Source organism: Triplophysa dalaica, chromosome 2, assembly GCF_015846415.1.
Source record: "Triplophysa dalaica isolate WHDGS20190420 chromosome 2, ASM1584641v1, whole genome shotgun sequence".
NCBI lineage: Eukaryota > Metazoa > Chordata > Actinopteri > Cypriniformes > Nemacheilidae > Triplophysa > Triplophysa dalaica.
In genome coordinates this window covers 20,750,460-20,764,915 of record NC_079543.1, presented here as the reverse complement: position 1 = coordinate 20,764,915, position 14,456 = coordinate 20,750,460, and the positions used below count along the sequence as shown (strand labels likewise).

The 14,456-nt window shown below is 36.9% G+C and overlaps 1 protein-coding gene and 1 non-coding gene across 2 annotated transcripts; one reads left to right on the top strand and one right to left on the bottom strand.

Annotated features, from left to right (window-relative positions):
• Positions 1-126: 126 nt before the first annotated feature.
• Positions 127-198, top strand: trnap-agg (transfer RNA proline (anticodon AGG)). Its single transcript has one exon. It is a non-coding gene; the product is annotated as a tRNA-Pro (tRNA).
• A 129-nt stretch (positions 199-327) lies between these two features.
• klf3 (Kruppel like factor 3 (basic)) lies at positions 328-13,493 on the bottom strand. Its single transcript, XM_056732239.1, has 7 exons — positions 13,277-13,493; positions 7,112-7,172; positions 5,661-6,056; positions 5,230-5,362; positions 3,840-3,978; positions 2,464-2,612; positions 328-2,380 (listed from the first exon to the last, which is right to left on the bottom strand). Exons 2-7 carry the CDS (start codon positions 7,151-7,153, stop codon positions 2,199-2,201), a joined length of 1,041 nt encoding a protein of 346 aa, XP_056588217.1. The 5' UTR covers positions 7,154-7,172; positions 13,277-13,493; the 3' UTR covers positions 328-2,198.
• Positions 13,494-14,456: the final 963 nt, after the last annotated feature.

The window sequence follows — 14,456 nt, the reverse complement described above, 5'->3', positions numbered from 1 at the left end:
TTTTAAAACATTTGTATGTATTATCAGATACAGTATGATGAGTTTGATGACGCACTTTATGTGTTTTATTTTGTGAAATGAAAGGGAATTTGTGTGAGTTACTATAGAAAACTATGTTATATCGCTGGCTCGTTGGTCTAGGGGTATGATTCTCGCTTAGGGTGCGAGAGGTCCCGGGTTCAAATCCCGGACGAGCCCTCGTTTTTAATGCAGCGCTTAAGACATTTTTATACGCCATACTGTATACTGTAGTAAATGGCAGAATTCCTAAATAAACAATGTTGATATAAAAAACCAAACCCAATAACAACACATTGATGCAAAATATTCACCGTAAAAAGTTTATTAAATGATATATATAAATCAAAATAATACAATATGTGTATCTAAATTCACAGTTTGATATAATGACACAACATAATATTCCCCTTTGAACTGTGAAAATATAAGTAATTCAAAATCCAAGAAGATTCACATCTTTATAAAACTGTAGCAGTTAAAAATATATGCTAACCATGCGGTCTATAAATTGCCCATTCAGTCATATTATTCCTCAACATATATTACTTTTTTCACGATCCTGTCTCATTAGTTTATATCTGTGACTTGTACAGCTTTGCTGTGGTTTAAGGGCCAACAATGAGATGCTTCCTCTCTGTAATTCTTTCTTTGACTCATCATTATTTTCATTAGAAACTCCTCTTCCTCCCTCAATCTTGACCCCTTCATCTAAATGTTGACCACCTCGAGATTGTCCTTCAGTTGAGAGGAAAAACCGGAGGATTTGGAAGCCCCATCAGGTCTCCATCATAAACTTTTATCAGTATAAAGAGTCGTGACTTAAAGCTATTTATGACCCCAGTATACAAATATTTGAAAATCGAATCATTTTAAAGTGCACTGATTCTGTTTACACATTGCCCTTTACAAACATTTGTTCACATAAAAAACAAACAGAAAAACAAAAATCATGCATTTATCAATGATTTCTTTCCACACATATCCCTCACAAAGTGTTGTAAGAGCAGCAAGACAATTTTACCCTATAACCTAGAAGAACTCACTCACTTATTATAATGCCCGTTATTAAATGGTTCACATTTTCTATTTCTCCACCTTAAAACCCCTCAGTGAAATAAAAAATAAAGTTATTGACACTGGTTTTGATAAAACAAAATTAGACGCTGCTAAATGTTAAGATTATATGAGTATTATGATTACAGAAGCTATTCAAATGTGAATAATTGCAAAATTAAGCTATAAAGTCCTTGCAACAAATATTCATACGGTGGATATGGACTAGTGAGGAAACAAAGACACTGATTGGACGCTGTAATAACCACCCTATTAGGATTTAAGACGTAATATTTTAACCTCAAATGCAAGGTCACATATTTTCTGTATTAACTGTATTTTTAGAATTCAAGTGGAATCATATCATTATTGTGCATAGTTGCAAAGAACTTACACAGTACATAGTACTTACGGTAATAAACTACTGTATTATTTCATGATTGTGATTAGTAAAACATGCCAAACTTGTGAGTAATAGGTCAGGTCACTTGTAAAACCATAACCAAACACTTCTATTTTGTAACAATACCAGATCTTAACCCATAAAAACAAAGTACTACAATTAAAAAACCCAATCACATGATATTATAAGAACAAGTACGCAAATCAGCTTTGGTCCTTCAACCAAACATGTTGAATACATTTACAGGATCTGTTTATACACATTCATCTTCCTAATAATATAAAAAATTCACATTCTTTAGGTTTGACCCGAGTTGCATCCAAAAACTACATTACAAGTGTGTGCATGAATGTGTGTTTCTAGCTACTGACATTTTGTTGTGTGTTTATTGAGTATTTGCTTGCGTTTGTGTAGTGCTCTAACTGGCACAATCAACCCTCTGACCAGCAGAGGGCGAAACAAGAAATAGGACGATTGTTATGAGGAAAAGGCAATATGAGGGTCACATCAATAGCACTATAAGCACTGTCCATATCCATAGTTATGGGGACAAGATCCATTTTTAATGGAGTAAAACCTAGCCATTGTATGATCCATCACTTTTCACTTTGTTTCCCGGACAGGAAGAGGGTGGGATACATAAAATGCCCCTTTAACATCAATGAAGATGATTTAATTGAAGGTTCAGTTTTGGCCCTGTTCTGGAGTTGCAGGGTTGTGTTCAAACCAACAGGTGACGCTTCTTGTGCAGGGCCAGGTGATCGGAGCGAGAGAAGGTACGATCGCAATCAGGGCATTGGAAGGGTTTAACACCCGTGTGCTTCCGAAAGTGACGGGTCAACTCATCAGAGCGGGCGAACTTCCACGTACAGCCGTCCCACATGCACTTGTAAGGCTTCTCTCCTAAATAAGAAGAAACGTTTCATTAAAAATTAAAGTCCCAGAGCAAGGACATTTTTTCCCTGTATGCGTGCATGTTTATTTACCTGTATGTGTGCGTCTGTGAGCTTTCAGATGGGAGCTTTTGGTGTAGACTTTATTGCACCCATTAAAGTCACAGCGATGAATTCGACGCTTCTTTAACGGATCTGGAGATTCAACCTTTCGCCGTACGATTACAGATTGTGTGTTCCCCCTGTTAAAAACAAAAAAAGTGTACAATTTAGTTTTTTTATGCAATTCTCCTTTTCAACACTAGGGGTCAGGAAAATGACATGATGTCTCATCAACTCAAGTTATTTGAGCATTGTATGTATTTTGGCCACAGCTCCACATTTCAGGGGATGTGTGCTGTTACTTTTCTAAACTTTTTGCATTTTACAATAAACCAGTCTAAGACAAATCCAACAGACTTGCATTAAAAGGGAGAGATAATTGTGACAAACACTATTAACGATTTCTTCAGAAAATCTATTTTTTTTATGTAATATCCTTTATAGAAATACTTTAAAATATAATAAACAAGGTTATTTCCTGATATTTGACAATATTGCAATTCAGTCAAGCTAAAGAAAAAGTTAAATGATTCCACGTAGAAAATATACATAACAGAAATACCATTTGTTGTAAGTTCCTTTTAAAACCCACTCTTCAATTAAACACTTTCTCTTTTTCCACACACCTTACCCTCCATGTCGAGTCAAACTCATTTCAACCCTTTTCTCACTCATTCTCTCCTTTTTGTCATTTGTTCCTAAAAGCAGCAGTTTTTTGACAACCTCGCCCAATGTAAAATTATCACTTCACCTTCCACCACCCTTCCTCTCTCCATCAATCGCTCTCCACCCTTCCTCCCAAACAACGCTCCCTTTCATCATAAACTATATTTTGCAGCATTTGTTTGTGTTTGCCTCATGACACCACACCCAAATAAATGCATACACATCCACACATAGGCTACTGTAAAAACAAGAAACCAGCAAGCATGCACACGCTCAAGCACGGATAAGTTCCCACCGCATAAGGGTTTCCAGAATACTTGGAGTCGCGCTGTCTCTCAAGTGCATGCTGGGAGATTTTATCAGAGCAAGAAATATGTGATATGAGAACACACAGATTCTCACATATACTTGAACCACGATCAAAAGAAAACCCTTTGGGTCAAGCAGTCTCTGTCTCTATTAAAAAATTAAACTCTTTGCACTTGTTTCAGGCGACTTATACACAAACGGACAGATAGACAGATGTGTGGGTAATTACAGGTTTCTATATGGTGTTTGGTAGGTGTATTTTTCGAGAAAATGTACAGTGTTAACTGTAGATGGACGCCACTGTAAATGCTCCGTAACTTAAAAACAAATGACCCCCTAAAATGACTAGCTGTTGCAATCAACATTAGCGTGTTTAAGGATTGAGCACTCACTCGTAGCTCGGTGGTGCAGTGATGACGGATGAGGTCATTGTGTCACTGTGGGGATCCTGAGTGTACTCTGGGTGGGGCTCTGATTTGATCGGCTTGAGCTCATGGTTGTCAGGGGGATTCTCTGACTTCATAGTTGGATCTGAGGGTGAAGAAGTAAGACAAATCAATAACACACACAAATGTGTAAGGCTATCTGGTTAACTGATTGAAAGGTCTAGTGATTAGTTTTTGAAGGATATATTGACAGAGATGCAATAGGATACACATAACTATGTATTCAGAAGTGTATAAAGACCTAACATAATGAAGCTTTATTATTATAGAATGAGCTATTTCTATTAACAAATTATATATTTTTTAAACATAAATATATAGCTTGCCTCGTGGTGCCTCCATGTAGCGCGTCGACGACTTAACGTTCTCCATTATCACATTGGAAAGGTCACGGAAGTTCCAACCCAGTCTTTACGAGCGGGAGAACGAAGACCATTTAAAAGTTCTTGGATGTTGAATGACACGTTATCTGTCGTTGTGCAAGACTATTGTTCGAAATGGTCAGTTCGTTTTCAAATCAAGGATGTTTAAATCATTTTAAATCTACGTCACGCGTAATCTTTCCAACGTGATTGCCTAATACGAAAGTTGTGAACGTGCATCCATGAGGCCCTCCGAGGCAGTGCAAGCCATATATTTATGTTTAAAAAGTATATAATTGGATTCGTTTTTTTTTGGAACATGACTTATCTTTTCGCTAGACAACACGCTTATGTATCAGCTGATATGGTGTAGAGCCTTTTGAAGATGCGATGAAACTGAAATTTGGACCTTAACCAACAGCTCCCTGTTTAGGTCCGTTATATGGATAAGAACCCTGTAAAACTTTTCCCTTAGGCCCCCATTTGTTTTTGACAGAAGAAATAAACACATGGACTGTATGACATGTGCCTGAGTGAATTACCATGAAATTTTTATTTTAAAGTGAACTACTCCTTAATTCAAATTCAGGGAATAGTTCACCAAAAAAAAAATATTCTCATAATTACTCCCCCTCCTGCCCTTACATCATATTCTGGCTATTTCTAGCTTTGTAGTGCCATTTGAAGGGCCTATTATTTTGAAAATAAATAATGAATTTATATTTTTCAGTGAACACTTCCTTTAACTCAGACTGACATTTGTGGAAAATCCAACCCAACAGGTCAACACTACAACTCATCATAAGCCTTCCGTTGCAAGTTGGGGTGAGGCTAGGAAACAATTTTGAACACAAACTTTCAATGTACGTTTTTTTTCATTACTGATTTTATTTATTTTTATCTAAAATGTTGGCACAATGAAGGATGAAATGTAAATGTGACAACATTTAGTGCGATGCATAACGATTCCTTACAATGTTTGTGGTTAACAGGATCTTCAGGTGTGATGGGGGACATCATGATGGAGGGGGACAGGTGTAGATGGGGAGAATAATGAACTGGTAACGAATGCAGCATCGGAATAACAGAGACGAAGGGAGTCAAAACCTGCGTCACATGTGAGTGAGAAATTCACAAAGCTATAAGAAATGACAAAGGTATTTTATAGACATTGTTATTGACTGTACAAATATAATATTTTGAATATAACCCAGTTGAAAAAACAGCATATGCTGGTTAGGTAGGTTTTGAAGCATTGTAGCTGGTTTGTGCTTGTTTAAGCTGGTCATGCATTCATTTTTAATTGACATTTTTGCTGTTCTGATAAAATGGATTTCATTGGATTAAAGTATCACTGAGTTAACACCATGGTACAGTGCTGTGCTTCCACCACCGTGTTTCTTACCGTAGGGATGGAAAAGTGCACCGGTGAGGTCAGATGTCTTGTCTGGGATGACCCGGAAACACATACGGAGCGTGTGACCGGGCTGATTCGCTCGTAAGGAGATGGTGGCGTAGCTCTGGGTGATGATGACATTGAAGATGAAGGAGAGGAAACAGAGGATCTTTTGCTCACAGTTAAGTCAACAGGTTCGTTTTGGGAGTTTTGGGCGTCTTGGCACTGGGGGATTGTCTGTGTGGGGCTCCTGTAAGAGTAGTGTACTTGGTATGGGCTTGAAGTGGGAGGGCAGAAGTAATTGGAGTACCCTTGGGGCGTCGGTGCAGTGGCCACAGGAGATACGACAACTCCAAATCCCTCAGATTGTGATTTAATCAGGCTATGGTAAGTCGGATAAAAAGACTGTGAGAGAAAGAAAGAAAAAGAAACGAGATTGAAAGGCCTGCAAACTTTCAAGCACATTGACATGTACCATTAAACAGCTGTGTTGAGCAGCAAATGACATCTGAGAATATATACGAAAAAAAAAAAAGATTTCCCAACTTTGAATGACTGAGTGTGAGCCAAATTCAACTTCCCACCCCACATAAACTTCTAACCTAATAAGAAAGGAATGCATGTCCATCTGCAGTTGTCCAACAAGAAAAAGTGTATGGAAGTAAGTGTGAGAACTGTTTTACAGAGCTGCAAAGCTGTGGATTATTCATTTACTGATGAATTTACTGTTCAAGTCTAACCTGGGTCATATCCTCTCCTACCTCCCCGCAAATAAAGGACAATCTCAGGGCATTACCAAGAATTCAAAGATTCTCTGGCACACTTGAACAAACACACATGCTGATGACCCAGGACCAGGGTTGTTCAGATGGCCGTGTGCCAGGTGCTCCCATTGTGAGTTAGTTGGTATGGCAAGTTTGTTATTGTAAACGGAAAGTGAAGCATTGTTTTCTTTAAAATCACGTAAACCGGATCCTAAGAGCCAGACAAGCATCAGGAAGGCTTAGGAATCTTTCAGTGAAGTCCAAAAACAATTCACTTTGGCTAGGGGATGCAAGGGATCTCAACACAACAGCTGGTTTATTAGATGTTATTTTTTATGGTTGTGTAACGATTTGTGCGATTTTTTACCCTAAAGGGGGATAGTTCACCTAAAAATGAAAATTCAGTCATCCTTTACACAGCCTCTTGTCCTTTCAAACCTGTATGAGTTTTTTTCTTCCACAGAACACAAAAGAAGATATTTTGAAGAATACTCACTCACTTCTATTGCACAGAAAGAAAGCCAATGCAAGTCAATGGGTAGCACCGTTGTTTGGTTACAGACATTCTTCTAAATATATTCTTTTGTGTTTTAGAGAGGAAAGAAAGTCATAAAGGTTTGAAATAACAAGAGGGTGAGTAAATGATGACAGAATTACAATTTTTAGGTGAACTATTCCTTTCAGAACTCTACTCACCGTCTCCATTTCTGTCTTTATTGGGTAATCACACATGAGCATGACTGCCGCCAGTGGAATTCTGAAACACACAAAAAACAAATATACAATTAAAAACTTTTAAAGATTAAAAACGTACATGAATTGCATTCGCTAAATTGCCAAACAGAAAACGCAGAAGCAATGTGGTTTTACCAACATGGGACACGAAAGTAAAATTTTGCGCATGAACAACTGTAATAGTGTTAATAATGAGATCACAAAGTAATTTCTCATTCCAAGCACACAAAAGCAGAGATGCATTAGTTAGTTGTTGAAACTCTCATCTGTTAAAGTTCAGGGGTGGTGGGAAATGCCCACGGCTATGAACAGTGTTTGTGTGTGGCTGCACATAAGATTCTCATGCTATGAGAATTTTTTTTCTAGCTCATCAACCCAGAAGGGTGTCAAGTTTTAAACTCTTGTTTTAGCACAGCGGATGATTGACATGCGAGTAGGTGGTGGGTGATGTACAAAACTCCATATTTTCCAAATCTAGAAAAAGACATTACGTCAAAACTCATTCGTTTTACACTATTGTTGTAATGTAGACATGTCATCTGAATGTGGTAAATAATCAGATCACAAAATATTTTTATGCGCATTGATAAGTTTTGTATTTAAATTATCCAAAATGTCTCTAATACCAAGAAAAATTCTGTCATAATTTGCTAACTTTTTTCAAAACATGTATGAGGTTCTTTCTTCAATGGGATGCAATAAGATTGATTTTGAAAACTACTGTTCTTCATAATGCAATTACAGTGAACAGGGACTGAAGCTTTCAGAAAATCAAAGATTCGAAAAAGGATGCAAAAGCACAATGAAAGTAAACATCCAAATCTTTTTTCCAAATTCCAAATCCTCTGAAGCTATAAGATGTCGAACAGACCACAATTTGCTATTCTCCTTAAATGTATATATCCACCCAATCTCTATTCATTTAAGTATATGAGAGAAGTACAACATGTAATATTCTGAAACCAGTCTTTATGGTTCATTTATTTCCAAAAAAGGTCAGAATGAGTGTTTTTAATAAATTATTTCCAAACTTAATCTCCTGGTCATACAAGAAATTTAATCAATGAGTTATGACTTTAATTTTAGTTCATGTAGACCACTTTAATGATAATCTATCTCACATTTGCATCCTTAAAGTGATCACCCAGAAATCAAAATTCTGTCATCATTTTCTCACCCTCTTTTCATTTTAAACCTGTATGACTTTCTTTCTTCCACAGAACACGAAATAAGATATTTTGAAGAATGTTGTTAACTGGCCCTCATTCACTTGCATTGATTTTGTGTTTATTCAATAGAAGTGAATGGTAGCCAGTGCTGTTCGGTTACCAACTTTCTTCAAAATATCTTCTTTTGTGTTCTGCAGAAGAAAGAAAGTCATAAAAGTTTGAAATGACTAGAGGGTGAGTAAATGATGACAGAATTTTCCTTTTTGGGTGAACTGTCACTTTAAAGCTTAAAAAATAATGAAATGGAAAACCGACCAGTACAATTTACCTTTTGTGTTCCATTTGAAGAAAGTCATACTGGTTTGTAATAACATGAGAGTGTGTAAATAATGAAAACATTTTAATTTTCAATGTACAGAACACGCCTCCAAGTCAGTGGGGAGAACTTGTTTAGTAAGGCCAGATGTAGAACACTTCATCTGTGAGCCAGACTCAATGATATTTCAGTGCTTTAACAGTCCAAAGTCTAAGACCGGATAGAATGAGAGAGAGAGGTGAATGTTAAGTCTCTTTATACAATCATTAACTTAGGGTGGTGCTGTTAGCACACACAAGGCAAAACAATCCATACTAGGTACACCAAGTCCAGATACACTTCCAGCAAATAAAACACTCACTCTTTCAGAAACTTATGCAGTATGTGCACACATGGGTACATATAAACAAGACTACTTATGCAAGAGACAATGGCAGTAACACACACACACAGGCTTGTGAAACACCTTACACTCCCAAAGGCCTTAGGGTCAGGTGTGGGTTAACAAAACAGAACATTTGGAACATGAACACAACTTCACACACTCGTTTAAACCTGATGATAACAGTATAGAGTTCTATACAACTAAAGGGATACAATTACAAAGGATGGGTCAAAACAGAGTACTTAAGCGTCTTTAAAAAAATTTGACACGAAGTGATTCTGTCAAGCTCCAAAAGGCCAAAATATAGTAAAACTACTCTGACACATTCAAACTCTTCATGTCAATGTCAAATTTGTCAACACAATTTATATTTTTATAAACAGAAAAAGATTTGAGAGCTGTGGTCGATGACATATACCGTATTACATTTCTATCTTTCTCTCACGCAATGCTATCGTATGGCTTAAGAAGACGGGAATGTATTTAGATAGTTTTGGGATTTTATTTGTCATTTTAGGAACTTGACAACATCTGACCCCAAACTCCCCATTCACTACCATATGGAAAGGCGCAAAATATACTGTACATTGTCCTTTTTTATGCTTCATGGAAAGTAAAGTCAAGAAGGGCTAAAACATACAGATGACGGTATACCATCTTAATAAATAAATCTTTAACCAAAAGCATATCGCTGTCCTTCTGAAACCTCATATCTCCAATTTTTCCAATCTTTTCTATTTTGCCATTAATCATTATAAGTAGTAGACACTCTTTGTGTTTGTCACAAAGTTTTGCAAATATGTATTATAAACAATATTTAATCATCTAAAAAGTACAGCGTTTTTTTCCTGCTAGAATTTGGACATCCAAGGTTTCGGAAAGAGAGTGATGATGATGATATGCCAAAACCTACCCCCCAATGTTTTTTTTATATTTCTTAAATATAGACTTAATTGTCTACTGTGTAAAGGTTATAACTGTTGAACAAAGTAAACAAAGTTCTCTTTGCACTTATCAAAGCCCAGATTTTTTCAACTTGTCTGCAGACGCATCAACGCTTGCACAGCTTTCCTGCTTCTAAGGAAATCTTAATCAAAGAAACAGACCTTTTCCAAATAAGAGATAGACATATTTTATATCACCACCACCGGCATTCCACAAGTGCAGACTTGACCAAAGAAATATAAATATGAGACACTTTGTGGTGTTTTTCTCAAAGAATTCTATAAATGCAAATGATCCAGTGAGGCGGAGAATGGTGTTACCAACTATCCTTGGGGCATTAAAGTTGGCAGAGTTTGAGTGAACTTGCTACACTAATTATGAATCAAACTTTCACCGCGGACAACAACAAAACACACACACAAACTCAAACAACTGACATTTAATCTTAACAGTCTCATAAAATGAATAAGTTGCTACACGCTCTGCTAGATGCGGTTGCTATGGCGAGATGGGAGTGCCAGCTAACACATCAAATACCAGCAATTACCATTCAATGACCAATTAAAGGAAGGTATTTCAATACTTAATTCAATAATTATAGTCCTGACTTTATTCACAAGCCTTTTCCCCCAAATGATTGAAAGCATTCCCTATAAATGTGCACATCTTATTTAATGTCATACTTGATTATCTTCCTACTTGATTATTCTGCGATCTTGTTTGACTTCAGGCTGTGCGAACGAGCAGTTAAAGCCGTTGATATTCAGTCAAATCCACCACCCGTGACAACATAAAAGTTACACTCTTCACTCAACATAGCAGACCGGTGAAGTAGTCAAATCTGTTAATACGTGCACGCACACACTCAAAACCACAGAACGACCACGTTACGCTCCAATAGACTTTCCTGGTCGAGAAATGGTCCGGTTTGCTGACATGGAAGAAAATACGAAAACCAAAATTACAAAGTGCAGGATCTAATGGCAAGTCCAAGTAAAACCAAAACCCGGCTTAACAGCTCTTGATAAATGAACATGATTGGTCAATGGCCACTGTTCTTAGATAACAGCTCACATCTTAAGATATAAGATCAAGTTGTCTGCCGGGTTTTAAAGAGGTGTCTCACCTGGAGGTGCTGTTAAGGTAAAATGATAATCGCAGTATGGGTATATTTAACCCATTTATGCTAGAATTTATGACAACCTTGGCTGGTTTTATGTGTGTGAGTTTTTCAGAAGGTTTTTGGAGTGGAGAAACGGTTAAAGGACACTTCACAACTCCGTCTTATAAAAATACAAACCAAATTGAGAATAAATGAGAATAAGTATATGTCTCTCTCTGTGTGTTATGATAAAACTTTTCCATATTGTATGACTAAGGGTCTTGAGAGCTCTACATGGGGGCTGAAGTTTCCACTATGGCTTTTAGAAAGATTTTAAGATTTTAACAATGGAATGCAAGTATGAATAGGATCCTGAAAGTGTGTGTGTTCTAATAACATAACAGTATTGATTCAAGGAAAGAGTAATGTCAGTGGGTGGAGGGTCTCTATATGTGTGTGCGTCTGTTCCCTCCCCACAGGCTGCCTCCCCTCAAATGCCGAAAACAGGAAAAGAGGCTCCATGTGCCAAATGGAATGTCTGACGCAAACCTCAGCCTTGAAACAAAAGCTCAGGATACAACAGCCTTACTGACCCAGAGAGAGATTGAGATTGGGTGAGAGAGAGACAGAGAGAGAGAGAGAGAGAGAGAGAGAGAGAGAGAGAGCTCAAACCTGGCTGCAAGATATGTCAAGTCCTGCCTGGATCAAAAAACAACCAGCACAACACAACAAAACAAAAAACTGACACTACGAGAGGATCCTGTCACCCTTTCACTAATACTTTGCTCTTTTTCTGATTATATTTAGATGTATACCGTATATAGATACTTATATTTTATTTTTATCTTAATTTGTATTTTTGTATGTTTATATTTAATTTCCATTTGCTTTGGGAATGTAAAAAAAATTTTATCATGCCAATAAAGCTTTTTTGAATCTGGAGAGAGAGAGAGAGAGAGAGAGAGAGAGAGAGAGATTTATTGGAATGTTGCACCTAATGTGCTGAATCACCACAATACTAATACAGAGTAAATCAATAGTATTCATGTAGTGTCAATCATTCAGAACCCAGACAAATTTGCATATAACATTTATGAAGTCACAAAATGTCTTGTATCATCTTGTCAATAAGAATGCAAAATAATTTGGATGACGTTGAACAGGTCAAACATGCTGCAACTAAGTTGTACAGAGCACTGATGAGAAACCTTTGACAGCACATTCACATTTAAAAATAATCACTTAATAAATAACCTTGATCGGTAATTCAACCTTGCGTGATTCTAGAATAGGCACAGGATTGTGGCATGTCTAACTATATGAATATACATTAACTACAAATCTGTCTAAAAATTTTCTGAAGATTTAAACACGAAGTGTTAAAAAGTCATTCTTTATATTTTCTCAACAAAAAAAGCACTTACAAGCAAAATGTGGTGCATTAAAATGTTATCTTTATGTCATATCACATTATATCATAGGAGACTGTATAATGTGTCAATTACTTTTGCTGATAGATGAAAGATCAAAGATTAAACTTAAAGTCCAGCAAAGAAGAGTAGTTTGGTACTGCAACAATGTCACTGTGACTAAAGTGTGAGTTCATGTACTGTACGCTGAATACAGTAGCGCACATTCTGATAATTTGTAAATGACGTTTTTGAACTCTGGTCCAAATGGTTACATCAGTGTCATCTACTCGTTTTACTCACTTAATGATACTTGTTACAATGAACTAATATACACATAATGATAGACGATTACGCATTGGACTTGTCCCACTTTTAGTTAAACCATAAAGTGTCAAAAACAGCTCACAAGAATCAAAATAAATACATAAGACGCAAGAGCCCGAACTTTCCAATCCTTAGGAAAACTTAAGAATGGATTAACTATAGGAGCAATGTAGTAACCAGGTTTTTGTCAAATTTATTGCCATTTGTTTTACCATAGTTGTAACTCTTGAGAGCGTAGTAATATTGGGTTTATGGTGATACTAAAATAAAATTATATCAAAAATACAATAGTTACCTCAGCATAGTTAAGCCATTGTTGTGAGAAAGCATTAAAAATATTAGTTAAAAAAGTAGGAAAAGTAAAAAAGTTACTTCGTATTTTATCTAATTTAAATTAGTTATTGACAGGAATGCTTCATATTAATATTTAAATGTAGTAAAAATAATGTTATTTAATGAAAAAAGTAACTTACTTGCTACTTGATGCTAAGTGAATAGAATCCACAAATACGCAAGAGGAACACAGACGACAGTAAAAACCCGAGTCACAGCGGCGTGAAACACATCCAAATGACACACTTGCACAAAGCGGGCAAACTTTAGAAGCCAAAATAACTTCCCCGAGTTACGAAACAACTTATTGTCCAAGTGTTTAAAGTCTCCTGGGAGAGCAGAGCGCACATCACATGATGAGCGCGCTACGCGAGGGATGGGCGGGAGCTAGTCGCGGGAGGTGAGGGTGGGGCGCGCTCACGGGCAAGCGCTTGACTCCAGATACGCGCAACCGGAGACAGGAGGGGCCAGTGGAGAAGAGAAAGGGTTGGGTGTGTGCAGCCCGTGCCTGCCTCTCCTCTATCCGCCCTTTCCTTCCTTCTTTGTGCGGCGCTCTATCTCTCCCTTCCTGGCAAGACACGCCTCACAGAGTTTCAAAGATCTAACAAGCGCGAGTAAAGGTCGACCTGCTCTTTGAGACAAGACAAATTACTTTAGATTATTACGTATTACTTTACTGGAAAATCACTTGATTAAGTTTACATTTACATTTAGGCATTTGGCAGACGCTTTTATTCAAAACGACTTACATTGCTTTATCCTATACATTTTACATAGGTATTTGCAATCCCCTGGGATCCGAACCCACAACCTTTTGCTCATACCACTGAGCTACAGGAAAGCCAATGCCACCATTTATGTTGGTATAAATGTCAGTAAGCCAATAGAGAATAGATTTATATTTCGGATTCAATAGCTGTGTTAAGAGTCTCTGTATTTATAGCCTAGCTATAGACTAACAATAAATACATTACATGAAGAAAAAAATATATATTAACATGACTAGAAAGATTATCGTTACAAAACTTTAAAATGTATCTTTTGAAAAACGTTATCACATGTAGGCTATACGATGCATTAACTACAGTACTGTTATGTCTTTGTTACTCTCAGAAACATGTATGTATATAGGATGGTTGCTTATTGTCTGATGGAACTGTGCCATATCAGGTAGCCTATCCTACCATTGATGACATCATATACTATGTTTACCCAGAACAAAGAACAAAACCTTTCAAAATCAACGAGCATTACCAAAGACTTTTACAGGAATTACATTCGCCCCCAACTCTCTCATATACCTACATATTTCTCTCTCTC

What these genes read in the sequence shown, in the direction of transcription:
- klf3 (XM_056732239.1), bottom strand. Translation starts at nt 7,153, where the DNA reads ATGCTCATGTGTGATTACCCAATAAAGACAGAAATGGAGACG. An exon ending in TCCTGTTAACCACAAACATT is followed by an intron (nt 3,979 to 5,229) that starts GTAAGGAATCGT and finishes CTTCACCCTCAG; the next exon opens with ATCCAACTATGAAGTCAGAG. An exon ending in TCACAGACGCACACATACAG is followed by an intron (nt 2,381 to 2,463) that starts GTAAATAAACAT and finishes CTTCTTATTTAG; the next exon opens with GAGAGAAGCCTTACAAGTGC.